General features: G+C 43.1%; 1 protein-coding gene across 1 annotated transcript in view; it reads right to left on the reverse strand.

Annotated features, from left to right (window-relative positions):
- ppm1g (protein phosphatase, Mg2+/Mn2+ dependent, 1G) overlaps nt 1-26631 on the reverse strand; it is a 43453-nt gene that overhangs the window by 7447 nt on the left and 9375 nt on the right. The window contains exons 2-9 of the mRNA XM_055639196.1: nt 23910-23979; nt 20757-20842; nt 16935-17061; nt 13056-13576; nt 7601-7750; nt 4897-5131; nt 1587-1716; nt 505-607 (exon numbers count right to left, since the gene is read on the reverse strand). Of these exons, the coding sequence (XP_055495171.1) occupies nt 505-607; nt 1587-1716; nt 4897-5131; nt 7601-7750; nt 13056-13576; nt 16935-17061; nt 20757-20842; nt 23910-23979 (1422 nt within the window). The remainder of the gene's footprint in view (nt 1-504; nt 608-1586; nt 1717-4896; nt 5132-7600; nt 7751-13055; nt 13577-16934; nt 17062-20756; nt 20843-23909; nt 23980-26631) is intronic.

Genomic DNA, 26631 nt, shown 5'->3' on the forward strand with positions numbered 1-26631 from the left:
GTGAGAGGGGAAAGATTTGATAGAACCCAAGAGGCTACTTTTCCCACGCAAATGTATATGGAATGAGCTGCCGGAGGACGTAGTTGAGGCAGATACAAGATTTAACCTGTCCACTGCCAAGTTTTTGTTTTCACTATTGGCCATGACATGTGTAAACTCAGGGGTGGCATTGAACAGGTTAAAATACATTTAGACAAGTCATATGACAATAAAACACTTGACATATGCTGTGTTTCTCCAGCATTTTGTTTTTTGCTCAAGATCCCATCACCTGCAGTCTCATGTTTCTCCCAAGATGCTTTTTTCCCCTTAATATATTATAAAACCTCTTCAGATTCTGTCAAATCTACCTCATGCCCCCTTTATGCACCCCCCGATTTTCTTCTTACGTATACTCCTGCATCTTTTATATTGGATTTCCTTTTAGTCGAGTTAATTTCTCTATCATAATTCACCAAATACCCAGAAATATCCTTCCTATATAATCTTGGCATCAGCCCCTACCTCTTCAGATATGGAAGATAGCATCCTCAAATCTCCATTCTCATCTTGCTTGTTGATGCGTTCACTGATGAAATCTACAACCTCTTGACTGCTCAATACATTCCTGAAAGACAAAGCAATTTCTGGAGTTGCAAGATCCATTTTTTTGATTAGAAATAGAAGCACAGAAAGATCATTTGGCCCTTCTATCACATCTCCAATTCCAGGAGGCTAAGGGAGCCCAAATTGAATTAAATAGGATAACATTTATGGGCCGAGATAAAGATTTCAATACGTGAAGAAAGGGGATCAAGCAATGGACACGATGATTGTGGGTTGACAACGGCAGAAGGAGATTGAAGGACAATCCTGAAGGATGTAATCAAAAAAATTAATTACAGTAAAGGTGTCAGTAATGGCATGGATGTATTTTGGCAGCAAATTGTATATAAATAGGTAGACTTTGTGATGGAAATAGATGATCAGAAGCTATTGAAGAAAATAACAAATTTAGTTTTAGTTTAGTGCAGAGATACAGCACTGTAACAAGCTCTTTGGCCCACCAAGTCCAAACCAACCCATTCACAAAAGTCCCATGTTGTCCCACTTCCACATCTACTCCCTACACACGAGAAGCAATTTTTGCAGAGCCCAATTAAACTGCAAACCCATACATTTATGGGATGAGGAAGTTAACCGGAGCACCCGGAGGAAACCCATGGCGATCACGGGGAGAACAAGCAAATTCCGCAGAGACCCGAGGCAAGGATCAAACCCGGGTCTCTGGTGTTGTGATGCAGCCACTCTACCACATGAGTTACTGCGCTGCCCTTTAATGAATTAAAAAAAAATGTAAATTACAAATAGTAACCCAGCCCAATGGTTATCAACTCTTTGGAATAAAAGTCCAACTTATTCACACTTAGCAAAATATTGATTCCAGAAAAAAAGCCCAATGACATGCTGTTCCTTTTAAGAAATTGGGATTGCTGAACTCTAATTTATCTCAACATTATTAAAATTGCTTGAAATATGAAGGTGTAGACGGACTAAGAATGCACAGGATCTCACTAAAATAATAAAAACAAGAAATCAATACTTGCCATATTCCATCACAGGCAATCACCATGAAGTCATGGTCATCACTTAACGGCAACAACTTGAGATCAGGTAGCGCAGAGATCATCTGCTCCTCTGGAGGAAGGTTCTTATTCCTCTTGTAGAAGTGATCACCTGCAACAACAGTTATAATTAAGTGTCAGAAGACACCAATGCTTCAATGCAACAATTCCATGCCAGACATTGCACTATTTTGCTTTTATACTGCTTCGATTCCCATTAATTTTGAAGTGGGTAATTTTCCAGTGTCGTATTTCAAATTTACGCCATCTAGCAACCTTTTTTTCCTTTACCACAATCTCTCTACTGCTCTGGAGAAGTAATCTGCATGTTAATCAGAAAGCTGCAACGTGTTAGAAAATACACAATGCAAACTTGAATTGGGCATCATCCGACGTATTAGTTATGTAATGTAGTGGTAAACCTCAAACCTTACACTTCCTTAAATACTGGCAGCAAGCATCAGGGAAATGAACTCCCCAGATCTTAACAGAATTATTGCTTAAGAGTTTATTGAGAGGCCAATCCAATAAGCAGATGGAAGTATGCATTTAACCCATGACAATGTTCAAGGATTGTACATAACAAAATAAATCTCAATGGAATATGACGAGATTATGGGCAATTCTTCAAACTCCAAGTTCTGATATTATTGATGAAAGTGATGACACTGTTACTGGTCTATGCTTAGAAATGTAAGTAAAAACTGCAGTAATCTCTTTAATGATGTTGCAATAAGTTGCAAACAAGTTTCTGTGTGGGATCATTAATTGAAGGTTACATTGCCAAAATTAATTTTACATAATTCCATAAGGGGAAAGATCCTCTGGACTGACCCAAGCCCACACCCCAGAAATGGCTGTGCATGATGAATGCACCACTTGGTCTAATTCACTGTTTTCTTTGGTGAACAAATTAAAGCATGCAATCCCCACCATGTCTTCATCTCAAAAGTTTAGTGTGATGTTTTTGATATCACAGCATCTCACATACAACATACATAAAAAGGGGCATGCAATATATTTAACAAGCAAGAGCACGTTTCAATTTGCAATTTTAGAATTTAAGGTCAATCTGGTACAAAACTAGGTACAGTGTACAATATTTCAAATTGGATTATTTTTCAGTGATATTATTTTATTTATTATTATTATTTTTTTCCTTTTAGTGATGTCTCCCAATTTGAGGAAAGACATTCTTGCTATTGAAGGAGTGCAGCGTAGGTTCACGAGGTTAATTCCCAGGATGGCTGGACTGTCATATGATGAAAGAATGGAGCAACTGGGCTTGTATTCACTGGAATTTAGAAGGATGAGAGGATATCTTATAGAAATATAAAATTATTAAGGGATTGGACGCGCTAGATGCAGGAAACATGTTACCGATGATGGTGGGGGGGGGGGGGGTCCAGAACCAGGGACCACAGTTTAAGAATAAGGGGCAAGCCATTTAGATTGGAGATGAGGAAACATTTCTTCACCCAGAGAGTTGTGAGTCTGTGGAATTCTCTGCCTCAGAGGGTGGTGTAGGCTGGTTCTCTGGATACTTTCAAGGGAGAGCTAGATAGGGCTCTTAAAGATAGGGTAGTCAGGGGATATGGGGAGGAGGCAGGAACGGGGAACTGATTGAGGATGATCAACCATGATCACATTGAATGGTGGTGCTAGCTCGAAGGGCCGAATGGCCTACTCCTGCACCTATTGTCTATTGATATAATTTGTTGTATTCTTTAACGTTTGCAATGAATAAAACACCTTTCAATATATAATGAATTCTGACAATGTAACTTCCATTCCCTCTTAGATTGAATTAATGATCTCTACAGTTTTGAACATGCATCCTTGGATTACATATGTTGAAAACTACAATACAATGCCTAGGAGCAAAATCAGATCCATTAACCCCTCAAGTCAACGTGTAAGAAACAACTGCAATGCTGGTAATCGAAGGTAGACACAAAATGCTGGAGTAACTCAGCTGGTGAGGCAGCATTATGGAGAGAAGGAATGGGTGACGTTTCGGGTCAAGACCCTTCTTCAGACTGATGTCAGGGGAGGGGGCAGGACAAATATAGAATGTAGGCAGCGACAGTAGGACTGGTGGAAGATCTAGGAAGGGGGAGGGGATGTAGAGAGCAAGCATGGGCTATCTGCAGTTAGAGAAGTCAATGTTCATACTGCTGGGGTATAAACTACCCAAGCAAAATATGAGGTGCTGTTCCACCAATTTGCGCTGGGCTTCACTCTAACAATGGAGGAGGCCCAGGAAAGAAAGGTCAGATTGGGAATGGGAAGGGGAAGTGCTGAGCAACCGGGAGATCAGGTAGGTTACGACGGACTGAGCGGAGGTTTTCAGCGAAACGATCGCCTCAAGTCTGTTCTGCGACTGATAGTATCAAGACTGATCAAATCAGTGGCCTCGATACCACTCTTCTGCTTCTCCCTAAATTTCCCTGTAGTTTAAATACCTGTAAATCTCCACCTTGAATATAATCTATGACCCTACTACACAGATCTCTGGGATTGAGAATCCAAAATAATTTTCTCCTCCAACTTGTCAACACCCATCATATTAATTCCGAGGAGGATCAGAATATTTTACAAAAATCACGGAATTATGCAAGACATGAAATGTGTAAATAAGCCCTTTGTTCAGATTGACCATCAAGCAACATTTATATTGATTTCATTTTATTAACCTAAATTCCAATAATAAAACTGGTCCCACCCCGCATCGAATGTTCTACCACTCATTTACATTAGTGGCCAGTTAATCTCCTATAATCCACATTTTTAGGATGTGGGTGGGATCCAGAACACAAACAAAAACCCACAGGGTCACAGGGAGAGCATGCACATACACAAAGCATCGGTCAGGATTGAAACTCAGAGTTAAGACAGCAGCTCTAGTAGCTACGCTATTGCATCATCCATTCTTCTAAACTGCAATTAGTATAGACCAAATTGACTGAATCTTATTCAATATTCATCCCACCATTTAACCCAATGAATAATCACTACAAAACAGAAACATAGGCAATACGTGGACAAAAAAAACATTGTAGTGGGAAGTTACAATATTGTAATCCAAAAGAGGCCATGAAGATATTCAAGAGAAGATCAGCAACTTTTATCATTTGGTATATAATTGGTGAGACCAGCAATGAAGACCAAAATATGAATGAATGAATAAGTTTATGAATTAATTAATAAGTTTATTGGCCATGTATGTACACATACAAGGAAATTGCCTTGGTGCTCTACTCACAAGTAACATTTTAAAAAAAAAGATTACCTATTGCCCGAGAGAGGTTTAATCCTCCGTTCACTCTCCCATCTAAAGTAACTTTTCCACCAGCATTCTTAATCCTGGCCAGTTCCACTTCATCCTCAGGTTTGTGGTCATAGGACATGTCAACAGCCTTGCCACACTCTGAAACAACACAGCGGGAATCCCCAGCATTGGCTACTATCAACTGTTTCCCACGGATGAGTGCCACGACAGCCGTTGTACCACTGTCAGAACCAGGCTGGAAGACAAAATACATTTTAATGACCATTTCATGTTTTCAGATGGGACATATTATAGTAACTCCTAAAAAAGTAACACTCATGTTCTAGTTTGAACACATTTAATGCATGGCATGGACCTGCTTTCCAAAATTTGGATTTCATGAGTAGAGTCTCAAGTGAGATATCCAAGTATTTTTAAATATGACGTATAAAGCAGCTATTGAATGCCACAATTGTCTACCAATTATGTATTCATGCCTACTATATTCTGTTGTGCTGAAGCAAAGCAAGGATTTCATTGTCCTATCTGGGACACATGACAATAAACTCTCTTGACTCTCTCGACAATACACTGTAACAGAAAAAGAGTCCATTTTTTAATCCCACTAAAATTTTAGAAGAAACAGACTAAAAACGATTTCTGCCGACTGCTTTGTCAAGGCAGTTTTTTTATTCTTGATTGCCAAAAGATAAAAAAGTTAGAGCTCATAGGATGCTATTTTTCCACATTTTATCTATTGCATTTGCAGATCCAGCTTCTGATTATTAACTTTGACAATGATCGTACAGAGCAAGAAGATGCAAAGTTCAGTTCCCAGTGTGCCAAGTCTGCTGATCTCAGCCAACATTATCGTGGAGGAAATAAAAAGATAATTCCACTGTGCGAGCAATGGATAAGGAAAATGTTTAAAGTAAGACAGACAAAAAGCAGGGGATATGGGAAAATATCCACATAACAAGAATGTTATCTGCACTCAGTGTGAATGTTGGCAGCCTCAAAAAGGCTGGCAGCATCATAAAGGATCCACACCATCCTGGACACACACTCATCCCTCCGCTGCCTTCAGGTAGAAGATACAGGAGCCTGAAATCTGTAACATCCAGGTTCAGGAATAGCTACTTCCCCTCAGCCATCAGACTATTAAACTCAACTCAAACAAAAATCTGAACTTTAATAGCCTATTGCACTTTATATAAACTCTCATGAACTCTTGAACTTGAAGGAAACTGCAATAATAGGTTGGTTGATCGCTTCACAGGAACATGCTGCCTGTCCAGTTACTCCAGCATTTTGTGCCTATATTCAGTGTAAACCAGCATCTGCAATTCTCTCCAACATCATTAAGACATAACAGTTTTCAATTGCAAAGTTGCTTGTGGCATCTTGTAGCGCAAAAATTAATCATCATCACCTTTCCCAAATACAATCATCATTACACTTCTAAAGTAACCGCCGACTTTTGGATGCTAAGGAAGTAATACAAAAGCTACAAAATAAATCAGGATATCTTGCATGCGTTTCAACCCCAATAATAACATCATGAGAAAACAATTAGAGTGACAATAATTAAGATACAATTATTTCTGAACACAAATTTGTTCTCAATATTCTTTACAAAGTCCGAGGTAGAAAGATATGAATGCTTTTTGCAATGTTTAAGCACCCACATAATTGCTCCTCCTGTTATTCTAAAATAACTTGCCTGTACTTTGTCAAAACAGAATAAAGCAATTTACTCTTGGAATCAAATCTCACTCAAATGATCTAACAACAATATTTGTAAGGGCAGCAGAGCTCACGTTAGCTGGGCAGATGGTCATACCCACAAAGCCAAACTATAGCCAAACTCCGCTTTGCTCTCGGGTGCTGAATTAAATTTTTATTAAAAACTCTTCAAAGTGATGATATGTTGATATCTGATCTTGTGGGATAAGAGACAATCATAGTGAAACAGGCCCTTCGGCCCAACTTGCCCACACTGGCTAACAGATCCCAGCTGCACTAGTCCCACCTGCCTGCATTTGGTCCATATACCTCCAAACCATGTTACTGTCTTAACAGTTTCTTAAATGTTGGGATAGTCCCAGCCTCAACTACCACCTCAAGCAGAGGCAGCTTGTTCTATACACCCACCACCCTTTGTGTGAAAAAGATACCCCTCAGATTCCTATTAAATCTTTTCACCTTCACCATAAACCTATGTCCTCTGGTCCATAATTCACCTACACTGTTGCAAGAGACTGTGCATCTTCCCGATCTATTCCTATCATGATTTTATACACCGCTAAGATCACCCCTCATCCTCCAGTGCTCTAGGGAATAGTCCCCGCCTACTTAACCTCTCCCGATAACTCGGACCCTCTAGTCCTGGCAACATCCTTGTAAATCTTCTCTGTACCCTTTTCAGCTTGACAAAACTTTCCTGTAACATGGTGCCCAGAACAGATAATTTATGAAAAAGGTGAGGACAGAGAGAATTTCAAATATTCTTTCTCAAAGGGCAGTGAATAATTTTGAGGCAGAGTTGACAAGCAAAGAACTGAAAAGGTTCACCTGTAGTGAGATTACAGTCAGATCAGCCTTCATTTTACAAAATGATGCAAGTATGCGGTAATGTTCACAACATTATACATTCGAAGTGTATCTCAGTAAAAGGGACAATAGGACACCATAGATGACCCTTCTCAAATTTATAAGGACCTACCTCCTCTTTACCATCCATTCCAGGCAACATAATGTCATCTTCCTCTTCTGCATCATCACTCTCTTCTTGATCTTCTTCGTCCTCTCCATCTTCTTCCTCCTCCTCTTCGCCTCCTTCACTACTATATTCCTCTTCTTCTTCACTGCAGTCCTGCCAATGAAAGATTTCAAAAAAGCTCCAATTAATGTCCTTATGATCAGAATAGTAGAAAAATATACAACTGAATTACTGCAAATAATTTAATGTATGGGAAAGGATTAGTGATGGAACAAATATAGTCCACATTCTGCGAGGTAAAAAATAACCTACATTTGGATCTTCAGGTGCAAGAGTAGGCCATTCAGCCCTTCGAGCCAGCATTGCCATTTAATATGATCATGGCTGATCATCCAAACTAATTAATTGAATGCTAAGTAATTAAACACTCTGTCATTAGGGCCAGCATTAAACAGTCAAATGCAGCAGACCTAGTCAACCACACACAGGCGTGATATTCACCTCCAGAAAAAAAAAATAGGAAGTATTGGCCAGGGGTCCTAGAGGCCGGCTAGCCCCCTGCAGGGTCTAGGGACAGCGCCCCGGTGGGGGATTCAGGGGGCTCCTGCATTTTCAATAAATTGAAAGTAATTTCTAAGCTTTTTGCTGGTAATTTACATAACAGAAGCTTGGAATTTTTTCTAAAACACAAAACCAGTAAAATAATCTCCAAGATAAATATTTCATGAAATAATTGACATACAGTTAAAAAAATCTTTACAAAAAATGTTACCTGAATTTCTAAATGAGCTATTTGTAGAGATGCCAAAAGAACACAAAAGTAAAACCCTCACATTACCTTAGAAAGGTACCATCTCAAGGCATAATTATGCACAATGTTGCAAGGCAGTTAACTGTCAATACACTGATGTCACATCTACAACGCGAAGTAGGTAGAAAACTAAAACCTCTGCCAATAACAATGAAAATAAAAATTCCCAATATAAACAGAAATTCACCAGAAAGGGGAGGGGGTAGCCGCTGCCCGGGAGGTTGGGCCGTGCATCTCTCTAACCCCCACTATCATCGCCAGTACCATTCCATTTCCAGTCGCAGCTCCATATAGGAAACACAAATCACTGTTGTGTTAATTTATTTATTTTCCCCACAAGAGAGGAGGGGGAGGGGACCCATGCCCCGCAACCATCTGTCTTAGCTGTCCGGACATCCCGGTCACCCCGAGCCCACACTCCCGTTCGTGTCCCCGCATCTCACCCGCTCGCGTTCCGGTTCCCTCCGACACACGGACACTGTAACAGCTCGCACGGCGCCGCCAGGCTGATCTCAGCAACAGCCAAAGAGCGTCGTTGTGTTCCCTCCGCCCACAGCCTCCCGCGTGTCCCCCCCACAATTGGCTGACCTTGCTGACTTCCATCATGAATCACAAGCTTGCCCCCCTCCAGACCGGTACCTCCACTGACTCTCCTTCCCTCACCCTTTTATTTTATGATCTTGCCAACTAAACTGTCAAAATGGGGCACAAAAAATTGAAAAATCCGATTCATTGTTAGGAATTCAGATTTAAATCAGAAGAATTTGCCTGTACAAAGCAAATCTTATATAAAATCAATCAATGTAGGAAACACACAGGTGAAGCAGCACCTGTCAAAGGAGAAATAGTCTACAGTTCAGGTTCGAAACCCTTCATCAGAATAAGGGGGAAAAAGTGAAAACAAATTAGTGACAGAAGTCTGAGCAGGGATAGTAAAATAAAGGGAATATCTAAAAACGGATGAGGCCCAATGAATTAAGGTGTCAGTTAGAAATCTATTATGCTTCTTTGTTTTTTTTTAATGTGTTGCGAATAGCATGGCTATGGGCCATGCCAGCAGGCCCGACTATACTAATATAGAAAAATTGAAAATGAGCCAAACTAATGATGGGTAGAAATGGCCAGTTCCAATAGTCAGAAAGAAAGAATGAGTTGGAGAATTCACTATCGGTACAGATGACATTGATAGGCTCCATGAAGGTAAGAACAGAGCAGAAATTGGCAGCCAATACAATGAAATTTAAGATCTGTATGAGAGCAGGAAGCAGCACCAATGCGGTAATCAATTTATGGATGAAGGAGTGGATCGAGAAAGACAGAAACAAAGACTGCACTGCACATCCTTCCAAAGGGCAGATGTAGGAAGGAACTGCAGATGCTGGTTTACTCCGAAGATAGACACAAAATGTTGGAGTAACTCAGCGGTACTGGTACTAAAAGACAGGTGGAGCTTGGGCCCATGCAAGTAAGCATTGAAGAAATGAAAAAAATCAGCTACTGCTTCTCTTGCAGAGTAAATCCTAGAAGAATTTAACCAAACCATGGAAACCATTTTAAAAAAAAATTAAAAAGCTCAATGTCAGCAAATGAGGTAGGCAAATGATGCTGCAGTCAGCATCATCTATCTATCTATATTTAAAACTCTGTGGCTGTGTGTGTGTGTGTGTGTGTGTGTGTGTGTGTGTGTGTGTGTGTGCGCGTGCGCGTGCGCGTGCGTGTGTGTGTGTGTGCGTGTTTCTGCCTGGCTGTCTTGTGGGTGCCAGATTCGGCTTTTGATTCCATGCTACGCCAGCACTCCGTGATTAAACTCCGTCATTTTTTCCATGTCGCTAGCTCATTCATTTTACATCCGATTTTGCACTCCTCAAAACATTTTCTTTTTATCTACCCTTTTTTAAATAAAATCATACAACCACCCTCCCCCCACTCATTTTCTCGCCTCCTGCTGGCCAGCGACCATAACGGCTACTGACGCACGCACTGCCTCAGAGACGCCGCCATTTCTCACAGCCGCTGCCAACGGCCGCCAGCAGTCTCTCTGTCACTGCCTCTCTCTCTCTCTCTCTCTCTCTGCCGTCTTTGCCCTCTCTCCCTCTCTCTCCCTCTCCAGAGACTGCCGCCGCGGGCAAAGCCCGGTTCGACGACCACCCGCCGCCTCACTCGGGATCCTCATGTCTATCCCCGCCCGTGGCCCCCCTGGTGGGGACGCTGCTGCCTGGGCTCGAGCAGAGTCTGGAGCTGGAGTGAGCGCCCGCTCAAACCCCCCCCCCTCCTTCACCTCTCTCCCCTCCTCCTCCCTCGCCCCCTCTCCCCCCCTTCCCCCACACTCCGCCTCTCCCCGCAGACAGAGCAGAGCAGAACGCCGGCTGTTGCCAGAAGCGCTAGAATAGGCACTGCGGACCCAGCCCGCCCCCGCAGACAGAGCACCCCCCCCCCCCGGCCATTCTCAAACTGCCAGAAGCGCTAGAATAGGTCACAACCTGAACTGCTGGCACTCCAGCCCGCGGGCCATTACTCCCCTGGGCCCTGCCCGTTGTTCGCAGGCCCCGTCCGACCCACCTGCTCACCGAGTTCCCGCCCTCCCCCCTCCCCCACCCCCCCCCCCCCCCCCCCCCCCTTCCCCCCTCAACCTGCTCCTCCCCTCCCCCAACAGGAGGTCACAGCCCCCCCCCCCCTGAACTTTGGCGCGCCTGCAGTTTAATATACGCGCGGGGCATTACTCCCTCTGGGTAAAAACCTGAAATTCCTCCATTAATGTTCGCAGGGGGGTAGTTAGCTTGTGTGTGGGGGTGCTTAATGTGTGTGATGCCCAATGCCCCCCCCCCCCCCCAACTGCACGTTGGGGGGATCAGACCCAATGGGTCTGCACTTGGTCTAGTGAAACTGAAACGAGTACACAGTGTTCAAGAAGGAACTGCAGATGCTGGAAAATCAAAGGTACACAAAAATGCTGGAGAAACTCAGCGGGTGCAGCAGCATCTATGGGGCGAAGGAAATAGGTAACGTTTTGGGCCAAAACCCTTCTTCAGACTGATAGGGGGTGGTGGGGAGAAGGAAGGACTGGACAAGCTAGATGCAGGAAAATTGTTCCCACCCGGAGCAACAAGGCACATACGTGAGGATGCTATTTGTAGACTACAGTACTGCTTTCAATAATGTCATCCCCACCAAGCTCACTTTCAAGCTCGTCACTATGAAACTGGATCCTGAATTTTCTGTCGGAGCGTCCTCAGGCGGTGAGACTGGGCCCCCACCTGTCCTCCACAATTACTCCGAGTACTGGCACACCACAGGGTTGTGTACTGAGCCCCATCTTCTACTCCCTCCTTCCTGCATTCGCCACGAACACCATCGTTAAATTTGCGGATGACACAACAGTGATCGTGCTGATCTCCAATGGCGATGAATCAGCCTACAGAGCGGAGGCGCAGAACCCGGCGAGCTGGTGCTCAGAGAACAACCTGTCCCTAAATATAGCTAAAACCAAGGAGCTGATCATCAACTTTAGACGGTCACAGGATGATGGTACGCTCCAGCCAGTGGAGAGAGTGTCCAGCTACAGATTTCTGGGCACATGCATTTCAGAGGACCTCACGTGATGCAGTAACACCACTGCACTGGTCAAGAAAGCACAGCAACGGCTGTTTTTTCTGATCATGCTGAAAAAAGCTGGTCTGCCCCAACAGATGCTGATGACTTTCTATTGCTGCACCACAGAGAACATCCTAACATACTGCATCTGTGTGGTATCTTAGTTGCACAACAGTGGATAGGAGAGCTCTTCAGCGGGTCGTCTCCGGAGCACAGAAGATCATTGGGATACAGCTCCCAGCCCTGGAGGACATCTACAACGCATGCTACATTAGAAAAGCCATCAGCATCTGTAAGGACTCCACACACCCATGCCACCGTCTGTTTGAACTTCTTCCATCTGGCAGACATTATAAGGCCTTTTACACCCGCACCTCCAGGCTGAGAAATAACTTTTTCCCTAGAGCTACAACTGTACTGAATCAGTCTGCTAAGCGTCCCCCATAATCTGTCTTTGCCCCCATAATCAACTGGCACAACTGACTTATCTCAACACAGTGACAGCTGGTGTAATTTTTAACAGTGTATATGGTCCTATTTGTACTTTTACCGTATTTATTTATTTTACAGCATCGATGCGGAGGTTGCAATCTTAATCTCGTTGTTCTTGTATAAAGACATATTATTATTATTACGTTGGAGGAGTCCAGAACCAGAGGCCACAGTATAATAATAAAAGGAAAGACCATTTAAAACTGAGATGAGAAAAAACTTTTTCACCCAGAGTTGTGAATTTGTGGAATTCTTTGCCACAGAAGGCACGTGTTTCTATGGCACGTGTACTAATCAAGAATACATCTCTCTCTGCCTTACGTATGAGGCAAAGATCAAAAAGAAATGATCTGGTGCTCAATTCCAATCACAAAATCAGATGCGACACGTCTCAAGGCTTAAAGTCAAATACTGAGCAAGCCTAACCTTTCTTCAAAAGCTCAAGTAGTTTTAGATACCTCCGAGCAATAGGTAGCGGACCAACAAAAATAGGTAACAGTCTCTAACTCTTAGATCCCTCTTACTCTCAAAATTAACACAATAAAATGAAAACAAAATGGCTACCTCTTCACTATCTTCCTCCTCTTCTTCTTCTTCTGCTGCTTCTTCCGATTCATCCTCACTGTCCTCAAAGAACATTGACTTGGTTGCTCGCTGAGATTTATCAGAGGAGGAGCAGGATGGCCCAGCATCAGCTGTGGATGACGACACTACGGCCTCTTCCGTGCTCTTGTCAGGCACGGCAATTTCTTTTTCCAAACTGGATCCGGTGCTGCTGCTCCCATTCCCCAACCCAGCTTCCTCTCTCCCACAATCAGAGCTTGATGAGATTCCTGCCACTGCTTCGGATTTTCCATTTTTGTTCTCCGTTTCATCCACGCTGACTTCACTACTCTGCAGCTCTCCATTAATTTCCTTTTCAGTTTTGTTTTTGTCTCCAGCTTTGGACAATGGTTTCTTAATACCGGGTGAAATTTTGCTCTTTGCAAGTTTGGGACTGTTCTGGTTTTGTCCATATCGAGTGAGCAATTCTTCAATTGTCATTGTTGCCTCTTCATGCAAAAGTGCAGCCTCCTCATGATCAACTGAAGGATAAAAACATGTATTAGTTACAAACAGAGAATATGTAGGCTGAGTATTAAAGCAGGCAGGTGCAAAGAGAATGCATTTATAGGGGGGTTGCACGCAAGGTCATCGGGTTAAAGAGCATGACGCATGGAGCATCTCGATCCTTCTGGAGTACAAGGCAGCTTCCGGCATACACTGGTAAACCACGAAACATGTACTTTCTTACCTGTTAAAAACCGGCAAAATGGTCAATATTCGCGCTGTAAAAAATGGGTATCCATGAGAGAAAACCGCCAAAATCACTGCTGCTCACTGACTTGTGAAAGAGCAGCGCGCCGGCGGATTGAGGGCAAGTACTGGCCCACGACCGCCCGGAGCTGGAGTCGCGCTCCAGTCTGAACCCGAGCACCAAGATGTAAGCGGCCGAAGGAGCGCATCTCTCGAGACAGCCCCCACTCTCCCCCCCCGGGGTCAGCGCCGTCTTGGCATGGCCACCACCCGCCCAGTCTCCCCCTATGCGGCTGCATTGTGGGTCGGCAGCGCCCACACACAAGGTTCCAGGCAGCGGACACATGGGGCTATAAACCCGGCAACACCCTGGTCATCTGCAACAGAGTTGGGGATAGTCTGGTCCCTCCGCCCATCCAGAGTCACTGACCGTGCTGCACCAGCACCTGAGCCATACACTGGGGTGATTCACCCCCCCCCCCCGACCCCCACCACCACATGGGGTGATTAACCCCCACCCCCACACCGGGGTGATCACCCCGATCCCCAGACCCCCACCACCATACGGGATGATTCACCCTCCAAGACCCCAGCCCACACACCGGGGTGATTCACCCCCCGACCCCCACACCGGGTTGATCACCCCGACCCCCACCACCATACGGGCTGATTCACCCCTCCGGACCCCGACCCACACACCGGGGTGATTCACACCCCCCCCCCCCCCCCCCAACATAGGGGGGGGGGGGGGGGGGGGGCAGACGGCCCGGGGGCGGCGAGGGTGGAACCAGTCAGAGCGGAGTCCGGATGCTGGGACAGAAGACTGTACTGGCACCCAAAGTAAGTGCTTAACTGACGTTCACCGCTTGTACTCCAGAAGGCGTTGCGTGGCAACAGTATGGGTCACGGGTCGTTACCTTGACTGCCGTCCAACCTCCCTATACTGTTTGTGCATATAAAAATATACCCAACAGCACCAGAAACATGCATGCAAAATTTCATGAACATTTCATAATTTCACACCATTTTACCACCCAGACAATTTTTCATATTTTGCCAGACTGCCCATGTTTACACTGTTCTTTATTAGTGCATGCCCGTCACGTATCGTGTTTCTATTGACTATTCTTTTGTTCTTATTGGCATTTTTACCCTTATCACTTGCCTCTTTTATATATTTATGTTCAAGCTATTTATTGGTTTTTAAAATCAACACTGGGAGCTTAGACGACAGAAGATTATCAGAAAAGAATGCCATAAATCTATCAATATTGAAATCATTTAATTTAATACATCAAATGGTGTGGCGTAGGTCTGGGTGGTATACTTTACAAAAGCGGGGTGACAAACAAAAGTATCAAGCTTGGGAGCATCGTTTCTGTGATAAATTATTTTAAGTTGTACTAGACCAAGTGGGACCCATTGGGTCCCTGTCACATGGGAGGGCTGATCCCCAAACGCAATGTTCCACCACTCACCCATAGCCCCCAACTGGCGGCTGACGGTTTCCCATTGTGACGGCAGATATCCCCGTTGTGACGCGAGTCACGGCAACCCTCCCTACGTGTGCCTCGCCATCCCTCTTCCTACCCCTATCCTCCTCAATTCCCCCTCATCCCCAGCACTTCCTCTCCCTCCTCTTCACCCTCCCCTTCTTTCCCCTCTCCTCCTCTCCATCCCTTTAAACTGATTTAAAAAAAATGTAAATTATATTCCATTGTGGTGTCATTGCGGAGGGGTGGAACACTGCTGACAGCAGGTTATGTAAATGAGTTCCCATTGTGACATCATATGCTGCTTAGTGCACGTTCGTGATATGTCAAACTGGATTTTGTAAAGTTTAAAATGTGAATAAAGTGTAAAATGCACCATCAATCTGAACAAAACTTGACAGATCACACACCAGGCCAATGGTGAGTGAGTAAGGTGGGCCAAAAACTATAGCGTTAATTGTGTACCGTTTTGCCGTAATTTAAGGATCACACCCCGCAGACAGACAAACATAGAAACAAACAAGATGAAAGTTTGAATAATATACCAGACCAAGTGCAGACCCGTCTGCTCCTCCAACGTACCCGTTCCCTACCCGTAGCCCTCATGGGAGGCGTGGTCCCCCAACTCACTCCGTTGCTGAACGTAAGATTCCAGTAGTCCTCTGCCTCCCCCAGCATTGCACTTCCCAATTAAAATACCAATTGACCCTCCCCCTCCTGTCCTGCCAGTAGCTTTGATGGCAAAACTGTTGCAAATGTGGGTGCATTTGCTGTGATATGCCATTGAGGTGAAAAGTTCAATGTGTTCCTGTCTTGCAACTTTATATCGAAGTGTTTTGGAAGCTGTGAGGAATTATTTTAACAGTAAACATTGTTTTAAATTCAAAGTCTTTTGATATTTTTAAACATTTTCAGTAATAAGTTGAGAAATAAAGCATGAAATGTTCAGATAAGGTGATCCCGGACTCGACAGGAAAAATGTCAACCGGAATATGTAAAAATGTTATCGTTACCGCGTAGTGTTTTCGCGAAGATGTAAAGACACACACATATACACAGACACGTACAAGATCAGAGTTTTAATAAGTATATGATATGTTAGATAGATATTTATTCCATTGCTCTGTTCATTTTTGGACAGGAAGGGGAAAAGTACAAATAATAGCTACCCAAATATCTCATGATGATCTTTCTCACTATAAAAAAATGTTCAACTGGCTTTTACTGTCACCCCTCTCCAGCAGAAATACAATGTCTCTTCAACCTATTCATAGTTGTTCCAATAGGAATTCTCTAAATGCCTCATTCTTTTAAATGTAGGTTGTTCTTTTACGTTTTATTTTAGTTTGAGGGATTGGGTGGGAAGGGCATGGTGGGAAATGGAGAGAAAAAAGAAAAAAAAACACGAATTGTTGAAGATAGTTCGGAAAAATGCAGAACAAAATCCAATCTTGATTTATCATGTCAAATCACAGCCAAAACGGAAATCAAAGTTTTTAGGATCACTGTACACAAACTGGTCCTTAGCACGCAAAAACAAACATACAATTTATTTATAATATATTCCGTGCTTATAACTGCCTTTACTGAGGTGGATTATCAACCCGGAGAATGGGTTCCACTCCATTCAGAAATCAGTTTAGTTCCAACCTACCGTCATCTTCATCAGCAACTTTCTCGCCATCATCCTCACGAGGACGGCCCGCAAGTTGGGCAAGCTCTTTGATTACCACTTCTTCTGTCAACTTGCTGTCTATGCACAGAAAGGCATCCTCCAATGCCTTGAATGCAAAGGTAAAAAACAAAGTTAAAGAAGACATTTTAATGCTAATTTAAAGTTGTGAAATATCAATCAGACATTGGAAGGATGACCACACGAGAAAAGAAAAATCCTTCTGGAGTTGAATTTTGGAGGTAGCTAATGTGCAAACATAAATTGCAGGTTTACAGACACTGTGGATTGAGTTGAGGAATTGTAAAGGCAAGAAGACACTAATTGGTGTTATTTACAGACCCCCAAATATTAGCCCGGATGTTGGATGTAAGTTGCAGCAGGAGTTAAAATTGGCATACAACAAAGGTAATGCCACTGTAGTGATGGGGGATTTCAATATGCAGGTAGACTGGGAAAATCAGGTTGGTTCAGGACCCCAAGTAAGAGAGTTTGTAGAATGCCTCCGAGATGGATTCTTGGAGCAGCTTGTAATGGAGCCGACCAGAGAAAAGACAATTCTGGATTTAGTGTTGTCCAATGAACCAGATATGATAAGAGAACTCGAGGTAAAGGAACTGCTTGGAGGTAGTGATCATATGATTAGTTTTAATCTGCAATTTCAGAAGGAGAACGTTACATTGGAAGTGGCAGCGATGCAGTTGAACTATGAAGGCATGAGAGGGAAGCTGGCCAAAGTAGACTGGAAAGGGATCCTAGCAGGAATGACGGTGGAACAGCAATGGCAGGAATTTCTGGGCATAATCCAGAAGACGCAGGATCATTTCATTCCAAAAAGGAAGAAAGATTATTTTTTCGTGGCTGATCGTCCCCTATTTTCCCTTTCCTAATTAAGCCTTTTGTCCTCCTCTGCTGGACTGAATTTCTCCCAGTCCTCTGGTAGGCTGCTTTTTCTGGCTTTTTCCAAGGGGCCACGCACAACAAGACTGCTAACTAATCCTTCCTCATTACTCAATACGCAGTCTATAATAGCCTGCTCTCTCGTTGGCTCCTCTACATGTTGGTTTAGAAAACTATCCCGCATACATTCCAAGAAATCCTCTTCCTCAGCACCCCTGCCAATTTGATTAACCCAATCTATATGTAGATTGAAGTCACCCATTATAATTGTTTTACCTTTGTTGCAAGCATTTCTAATTTCCTGTTTGATGCCATGCCCAACTCCACTACTACTGTTAGGTGGCCTGTACACAACTCCCACTAGCATTTTCTGTCCCTTAGTGTTTCGCAGCTCTACCCGTATCGATTCCACATCCTCCAAGCTCATATCCTTCCTTTCTATTGCGTTAATCTCCTCTCTAACCAGCAATGCTACCCCACCTCCTTTTCCTTTCTATCTATCCCTCCTGAATATTGAATATCCCTGGATGTTCTGCTCCCAGCCTTGGTCACCCTGGAGCCATGTATCTATGATCCCAACTATATCATATTCATTAATAAATATCTGCACATTCAACTCATCCACCTTATTGCGAATGCTCATTGCATTAAGATACAAAGCCTTCAGGCTTGTTTTAATACACTCTTACCCCTTATACAATTATGTTGAAAAGTGGCCCTTTTTGATTTTTGCCCTGGATTGGTCTGCCTGCCACTTTTACTTTCACCTTGCTACCTATTGCTTCTACCCTCATTTTACACCCCTCTGCCTCTCTGCTCTTGCACCCATCCCCCTGCCATATTAGTTTAAATCCTCCCCGACAGCACTAGCAAACACTCCCCCAAGGACATTGGTTCCATTCCAGCCCAGGTGCAGACCATCCTGTTTGTACTGGTCCCACCTCCCCCAGATTTCTGATTTAAGAGTTCCAGCATCTGCGGTGTTTTGATTTCTGAAAATTCGCATAAGCAAATTTGCTTCAAGCAGAGCATGGGGAACAAATGTAATTCATCAGTGGAAATACTGCTTAACTAAATGCTGGAGCCATGTGAATTTATATAGCTCTTTAGCATCACCCGGTGGCAGAAATATTAAATAGTAAAGAATTAAATAATCTAATATAGGATCTTTGCTGCAGAACATTCTTGTTCTTTCTGCGCCTTTTGAAGAATGGGAGAGGGTGGAGTAACGTACCTCGTGGAAAACTGCATTAATCCACAGCAGCTGGGCGGCGGTCAGATTTAAAAAATAGCAGCAGGGGAACCAGCCGATCGTGGCTTCCGCCTGCATGACAGAGCTGGGCCGGGGTGGGGGGGTGCCTCCTCAGAGAGGAGTGACGGTAGAGAGCAAATATCCTATAGCGGTATAGTATAGAATCTTTGGTAAAGAGGAGAGGAGGGGAGAGAGGGAGGAAGAGAGAGAGGAGGTGAGAAGAGGAGGGGGGGGGGGGGGGGGGGGGGGGGGGGGGGGGGGGGGGGGGGGGGGGGAGAGACAGACGCGGCTTCTGACTCTCTGGAAACCCACAGCTGGAATGAGCGTGCAGGCGGGCGGGGGAGGAGCGGGGCTTCACGAGCTGCGCCGGCAGCAAGGAGACGGTTCAGTGCGTGAGGCGCCACTGACCCCGAGATCTGCAGAATAAGGGTCCTATAGCGAAGCAGAGCTGTAGGGGAAGGGGAACGGGGCCTGGATTGGTGAGCATGTAGGCATTGTGACGTCAGCAGCTGGCAAGCGCCGATTATTTTCGAAAAGTGAGTTTTGGGCACAACTTTATTCAAAATCTGGGGAAACAATCGACCGAATTTAGAGAGGAGTGGATTTCTGAAATCATGTTAAATCCCTACCGAAATTGTAAAAGTCTCTGCGTTTTTGCATCTGGTTTTCGAGGAGATACATTTCAAAGGCAAACTGTCATACACCCACACAGTTTTAAAAGTATATAGATAGATATTCCCTTATTTTTTGTGTACTGCATTTTAGACAAAATTCACAATGAAGTCTTCCTCAGTCTCATTCAATCCAAGAAAAAAAAATCCAAACCATCCAGTAAGTAACTTCATAACTGAAATATTCCAATTCTGGCAACATTCTGATGAATTTCCTCTGTACACTCTCCAAGTGTAATTAATTTCCTATTGTATGACAATCAGAACTCCAGTTGCCACCCAATCTAATCTCTTTACAAATGCTGCCTGAACTTGCTAAATGCCGTTTCTGCAACACCCTCCAAACCCACAGGCTGAAGAAGTAAACTAACATCAGCAACTCTCCTCAGGAAAAATCCAGAATTGACTCCCCAACTATACTTGGTTTGCCCCAACACCGCATTCTACTCCAAGATCTGATAAAGCAACAGGTTACCAAGTGGCCAGAGGGGTATTTGTACATTATTTGTTATTTTGCCCATGTCCACTGGGAATGAGAGTTGACATTTGTAACCTTCTGTCCATTTGTCAGAAGCACACAGAAGCCCACCATAAATGGTGTAAGTCACAGGTCACTTCCCAAAATACCCACCCATCTACCCTGTCAAGCACCTCCTTGCCCCACTTGTGACAGACTCTGTGGGTCCCAAGTCAGACCTGGTGGAAACAAATAATTCTGAATCCATGTGAAATCGCTAAAGGAGTGATATTCCCAATATCACTAGACTTTCTATTTTGGGGAAGAGAGGAGAGGTAATGCTGGATCAGTGCACACGAAACATCATTCTCCAAATCTGCCACTGTGATATGGATTATGCATGTGAATTTTTATTAAATCAACAAAAACAATTTGAATCCTAATCATCTGGACCAGGTTACTGTTACAAAAGCCTTGTTGCTCAGATTTCAAAAACAGCATGTTTTAAAATGTGAAAATTATACCTTCTGCAATTTTCCATTTCTGTAAGCTTGTTGATCCTTAATAACGTCTGGCAGATACTTTGCACAGTATAGTGCCACCTCTTCACCTGAAAGAAAGTAATTAAAATACAATTTATTTGAAAGGGAGGAAACATATCATGCAAAGGGAATGGAGTTCCCAGCACGGCCTGTGGAGTTCCCAGCGCAGCCTGTGGACTTCGAGAGCCGCGTTCTTCGGTAGGAAGCGGCCCTTTCAGTACTCCAAGCCACTGAGAGTGTTCTTCTGTTCCGATGCCGCAGTTCTATCATCCCGGTGAGAGGGCCTGAAACATTGGGCGGTCCGTAGCGGCGACTGCGGAGGCTTCTATAGGCCCCGACCACGGGTGAACATCGAGGAAGTGGACTGAACTTTGCTGCCTTCCCTCACAGTGGGAAATGTTGATCCCGCTGTGGGGAGGATGTTTTTTTATGTTTAATGTTCAATTCTAATGTTGTGTTTATTTCATTTGTGTGCTGCAATGGCAACTCAAATTTCACTGCACCAATTGGTGTATGTGACAATAATGTCCTTAATCCTTTGAGTTGGTGAAGGGTGTCTAGGATGTAGTAGCATTATTGTGCTAGAGTTGAAAGGACAGAATAAACAGAATTGTAAACCATTCCACATTTGATGACATCGCCCTGGTCCTACACGCATCCCTGGAACATCTGGATAAGAAAGACACCTCAGACTTCTATTCAATTAGACAACAGCTCTGTTGTTAGCACCATTATCCCATCCAAGCTCATCACCAAACTCATAGAACTTGGAGTCAGCACTCATCTCTGCAACTAGAGCCTCGACGTCCTGATCAACGGACCATAATCAGTGGGGAAAGGGGACAAATCATCCTCTACGATAATCGTAAACAGTGGTGCTCCACAAGGATGTATTCTCAGCCCTCTTTTCTAAACCTCATACACTCACGACCATGCAGCAATTATTCAATTCAATCTACAAATTTGTGGACGGCACTCTCAATCTCACAAGACAACGGAGGTAGTGATCGACTTCAGAAAGCGAATCGGTACACATACCCCAGTCTGCATTGACGGCACCGAAGTAGAGAGTTTGAAAGTTTTAAATTCCTTGGAATAAATATCACCAACAACTTGTACCGGACCATCAAAGTAATGGCCAAGAAACCACGCCAATGCCTCTACTTCCTTAGGTGGTTTAGAATGTTCAGCACGCCCCCAACAACTCTTACAACTTCTATAGATGAGTCGTAGTAGAAAGCATTTTATCAGCATGGCATGGTTTGGGAACAGATCCATCCAAGACTGCAAGGAATTGTACAGAATTGTGGATGCAGACCAGACCATCACACAAACCAACTTCCCTTCAATCGACTCATTTACACTATGTATTACCTTGGCAAGGCCAGCAGCATAATCAAGGACGAGTCTCACTCACGTCATTCCCTCTTCCCCCGTCTCCCATCAGGCAAGAGGTACAGAAGTGTGAAAAAGCATACCTCCAGATTCAGGGACAGTTTCTTCCCAGCTGTTATCAGGCAACTGAACCACCCTATCAACAACTAGAGAACAGGTTTGAGCTACCTCACTGGAGGCCCTCGGACTATCTATAATTGGACTTTGCTGGACTTTATCTTGCACTAAATTTTATTTCCTTTATCATGTATCTGTACACTGTGGATGGCTCGATTGTAATCATATGTAGTCTTTCCACTGACTGATTAGCACACAACGAAAGCTTTTCACTATACCTCAGTACACGTGATAATAAACTAAACAAAACAATGACTTCACAAGCATGAAAACCCCAGCTTGGGAATGTAGACTAATTATAGGGGTTTAACATTCAGTCCCAGTTAAGAGGGAAACCCGATCTCACAATGTCAAGCAGAAAAAGAGCAGCTGATCAAGCTGCATCGGTGGAGAGAAATGGGCAATTGATGTTTCAGGTCGAGACTTTGTTGATCTAGTTTGTTAGGTCGGGGAAGGGGGTGGTAGCAGGGGCAGAGGATGAAGGTAAGGGCAAGAGTGTACTTTTTAAACTTGAGAGTTATTAAAACTGCAAACGTCAAACATCAAATTTGAAGCTTCCAGAAATTACTGGAGAGAGTTTACAAGATAGCTTTGTCATTGTTTTCTACTTTTGAGAAATTGCAGCAATGTAGATTATTTGCATCAACTTGGACTCGTGTTGTTCATAAAGGCGATCACTATGGTTGTAGCACAGATCATGAGATGTAGAATTAACCTATTTCGCAGCAAACTACTTACAGCAAGGTAACTGTCAAGTTACCTGTCGATTAAGGTGGCAGAACACATCAGCATGAACTGTCCCCGACTAAATCGAATTGAAAAATGTTTTCTTGTACAGATTTATAAGCATAAATAATCACGTGTTACAGCACAAATACAAGAACAATAAAATGAGAAAATATGAAATCGGAGCCTCTTGAGGCACACAAGCCACGTTTACAGGCTTTTATTTATCTCATAATACTTCAGTACTGGCTAGGCTAGATAATTTGATTTTTTTTGTGCTTTTACGACTTAAACTCACAGGAGCAAATTAGGACTGTAATAAGTTTAACATACGACGAGGTAGAAACATGAGGAATTAAAATGACTGAATCATTCCCAAAAAACACGTTCTGTACATGCACATTTTATCAATGGAAAATGTTTGTGGAAGCCAGCACCATTCACGACTGAAGGGCTGCAAACAGCAAATGAAAGGAATTATCCATACTCCTGTCAAAGCCATATATTTCAACTGCTCGAGGGGGTCAGAGAGGAAATTTTATCCATTTCATTTTTTTATTGCCAGGCTCGTGTTTGGGGGGGAAAGGTGGAAGGTGATGCTGATTCACTGTGCACCAAGCATCACTGTTTTTACATATTAGCATCAAAAGGTGAAAATTGTATGCAATGTCATTTTCCTCAAGCACTGATTGTGGGGCAGTCAATACTGGGAACAGTTTAATGGTGAAAAGGATAATAACAGGTCTTGTAAGGAGTTTATTCAGATTCACTTTAAAAAGCCCATTTTTGTTATTGATACTGCTGTATAATCCTACCCACATATACATAATCTTACATGAATGAAGGCACAAAAAATTACATTACAGGAAAAATATACGATTCCCCATACTCTCTTACCTCCATGACCATCATAGACTGCAAACATAGCAGTTTCACCATCCAATTCTGGTATACAATTGTGGGCATCCTAAAGCAAAAGAATTCAACATATTTCAATCAACCGACACAAAATTAAATAACACAAAATAGCTTGCTAGAACTAATGTACTTATAAGACCCAATAGTCTGCATGCATGGTTCATCAGCTATTATTAAATATAATTTTAATAACTTGAAATGTATGTGAGAGCATTCGGTGTCAATAATTCTTAAATAATCTGAGTTTTATTTCTAACTTTCCCAATTCAGCTGAAAGGTGATCAACCAAAAATATTAACTCTGTTTTTCTTTCTCCTTTGACTGCCAAGTTCTTCCAGCATCTGCAATAGGTTGCTTTGGAAAATGGAACCAAGCACACCAATGCCTCCACTCCCTTAGAAAGGAAGATTGGCATGCCCCGAACAACCCTCATCAACCCTCTCCACTCCATCTGCCCGCCTGTCCACGATGGGGTTCAGAGCCTTCTGCCGTTCTGCCCCTCGCCTCCGGAACTCTCTCCCATTATACATCCGTACCATGGTGTCTCTCCCCACCTTTAAAAACCTCCCTCAAAACTCACCTATTCAGACTGGCCTTACCACGTAACTTTCTATCAAATTCATGGATATGTTGTTTTTGTATCCTTTTATTTATATATTTGTAATTTGCTTGTTTTAACTGTAAGGTGTCCTTGAGTGTTCTGAAAGGTGCCCATAAATAAAATACATTATTATTATAATGTCTACAGATGCTCTGTAGAAAGCATTTATCAGGATGCATCATAACCTGGATTGGAAACAGTTCCATTCAAGACAACAGAAACTGCATGGTTACAGACATAGACCAGGCCATCACACAAACCAACCTCTCTTCCACTGACCCAGTCTCTACTTCACGTTGCCTAGGAAATGCTGCCAGCATAATCAAGAACCAGTCTCACCCCCGTCACTCCCTCTTCTCTCCTCTCCCATCAGGCAAGATGCACAGAAATCTGAAAACTCAGAACTACAGATCCAGGAAGTTTCTTCCCAGCTGTTAGCAGTCAACTGAATAGTCCTGTAGAATGTGGTCCTGACCTCCTATCCACCTCAATAGAGACCTTTGAATTATCTTTAATTGGACTTCAATCTTGCATTAAATGGTGTACCTTTATCGTTTATGTGTGGACTGTGGACGGCTTGATTGTATTCATGCATTGTCAGTTCTTTAACTGGACAGCAAGCAAACAAAAGCTTTTCACTATACCTTGGTACACATGTAATAAAGTAAACCATAATTCCCAGCTTTACCCAGTTTCCTGGTGGTGGGGAAAACCTAAAGAGCAGGGTTAATTGTTATGTAAATATTTGTTTTTTATCTTTTGCATTTCCTGAATATTGTTTATGACCCAAATGATTGATTGAAAGATACAGCATGGAAACATTCCCATCTGCCCAGCGAGTCCACGCCAACCATCACTCATACGCACACTCGTTCTATGTTATCCCACTTTCATATCCATTCCCTACAGATGGCAATTGCCCTACAGTACCGCACTTCTTTGGAATGTGGGAGGAAACCGAAGCAACTGGAGGAAACCCACAGGTAGATCATGCAAACTCCAAACAGACAGATCAGGATTAAATCCGGGTCTCTGGTACTGTGCGACAGCAGCACTGCAAACACGGTGCCGCCCCAAATAAATAAAAAATGCAAATTTTGCGTTTTTAAGTAGGATGGAAACTACAAGTGTAAAGAAACAATTACAAATTTACTGTTTTCAGTTTTGGTGCCTCATTACCAAAAGAATGTTAATTCAATAATATTAACATTACTTTAAAAGTAAGACATGCAAAAACTGCAAACAGAAAAATCAGATTTCTATCTTAGTTTTCTTCTGAAACAAGCATTTCAGTTGTTCTTTAGAATACAAGTCTCCTCTAAAAAAATGTCTTAATTTCCCAAAATAGGGGAAAAGATTGTCTTTTTAGTAAACAAAGTTTTACCACCCCACCCCCAACACAAAAGCACTGATGTAAATTAATACTAGATTCATCAAGATAACGAAGCATGGTCTTTAAAGGCAAATATAAGAAGTTTTTAAAAAATCAATTCACATGGAATTACACATGCCAGATGTTTCAAGGTGACGCAAAACGTCAAAGCACCTTGGGTTTCACAATTTACCATTTATCATTAGGCCATTTTTAAATGATGCAGAATTATAGAAACATTATGACACTGGAGACCATTCTGTGCCAGTCAAGAAGATATACCCAATGGAATCTGAGCGTCTGATAATTGATTTGATGCTCATATAAAACATATCCTAGCACATTCTAGATGTGGTGAGCATTTATGCCTCTATCATCTTTTGAGCCAGAGTTATACAGCATGGAAAAAGGCCCGTCCAACTCGTCCATGCGGGCCAAGTTGTCTACTTGACCTAGTCTCATTTGACTACTTTTAGCCCATATGTTTCGGATCTTTTTTTTTCATTTGTAATTGTACCCATACTTCACTTCCTATGGCAGTTTGTTCCACACACAGGGCTCGAAATTAGCGGTTGCCCGGGTGCCAATGACCACCCAAAGTGCCGCCAGGCAACCTAAATGCCGAGTCATTTTGCACAGCTTGGCAATGCAGATACTGGTTTAGATAAACACAAAAAACTGGAGTAACCCAGCGGGTCAGGTAGATTCTCTGGAGAAAAGGAATGTGA

This window comes from Leucoraja erinacea, chromosome 8 (genome assembly GCF_028641065.1).
Source record: "Leucoraja erinacea ecotype New England chromosome 8, Leri_hhj_1, whole genome shotgun sequence".
Taxonomy (NCBI): Eukaryota; Metazoa; Chordata; class Chondrichthyes; order Rajiformes; family Rajidae; genus Leucoraja; species Leucoraja erinaceus.